This window comes from Cariama cristata, unplaced genomic scaffold (assembly GCF_000690535.1).
Source record: "Cariama cristata isolate BGI_N322 unplaced genomic scaffold, ASM69053v1 scaffold25335, whole genome shotgun sequence".
NCBI classification, from domain to species: domain Eukaryota; kingdom Metazoa; phylum Chordata; class Aves; order Cariamiformes; family Cariamidae; genus Cariama; species Cariama cristata.
This window is the reverse complement of record NW_009616148.1, coordinates 4,043-4,500: the sequence shown is the minus strand read 5'-3', so window position 1 is coordinate 4,500 and position 458 is coordinate 4,043. Positions and strand designations below refer to the sequence as shown.

Genomic DNA, 458 nt, shown 5'->3' with positions numbered 1-458 from the left:
TCCCGATGGTAGCAGCTGCCCAGTGGGAGCAGGGCCTGGCCTGGGGACCTGCCTGGGAGCAGCGCGACGCGGCCCCAGCCCTTCACGCTGCCTTCCTCCCGCAGGTCTCTGGACGTTCCTGTGGTTCATTGGCTTTTGTTTCTTGACCAACCAGTGGGCCTGGACGCAGGCCGAGGATGTGCATGTTGGGGCTGACTCGGCCCGTGCCGCCATCACCTTCAGCTTCTTCTCCATCTTCTCCTGGGGGCGGAAAGCCGTGGTGGAGCTTGGGAGGGAGCGTGGAGGGGCTCCCTGGGCCACACAGCCCAGGGCAGCCCTGACGCTGCTGACCCCCTCATCCCTCTAGGGCCTCCTGATCGCCTTCGCTTACAAGAGGTACAAAATGGGGGTGGAGGACTTTGCTCACAGCTACGTTGATCCTGCCCCAGAGGTTTCAACTCCCTACTCCAGCTACCCCA

The 458-nt window shown here is 63.5% G+C and overlaps 1 protein-coding gene across 1 annotated transcript; it reads left to right on the top strand.

The window, feature by feature from the left end:
• Nucleotides 1-104: 104 nt before the first annotated feature.
• Nucleotides 105-457, top strand: SYNGR2 (synaptogyrin 2; the record flags this gene model as incomplete). Its single annotated transcript, XM_009700087.1, has 2 exons — nt 105-256; nt 347-457. Coding segments are annotated over 2 exons (263 nt in total), but the record flags the coding sequence as incomplete, so codon positions are not given.
• Between the last annotated feature and the right edge of the window lies 1 nt (nt 458).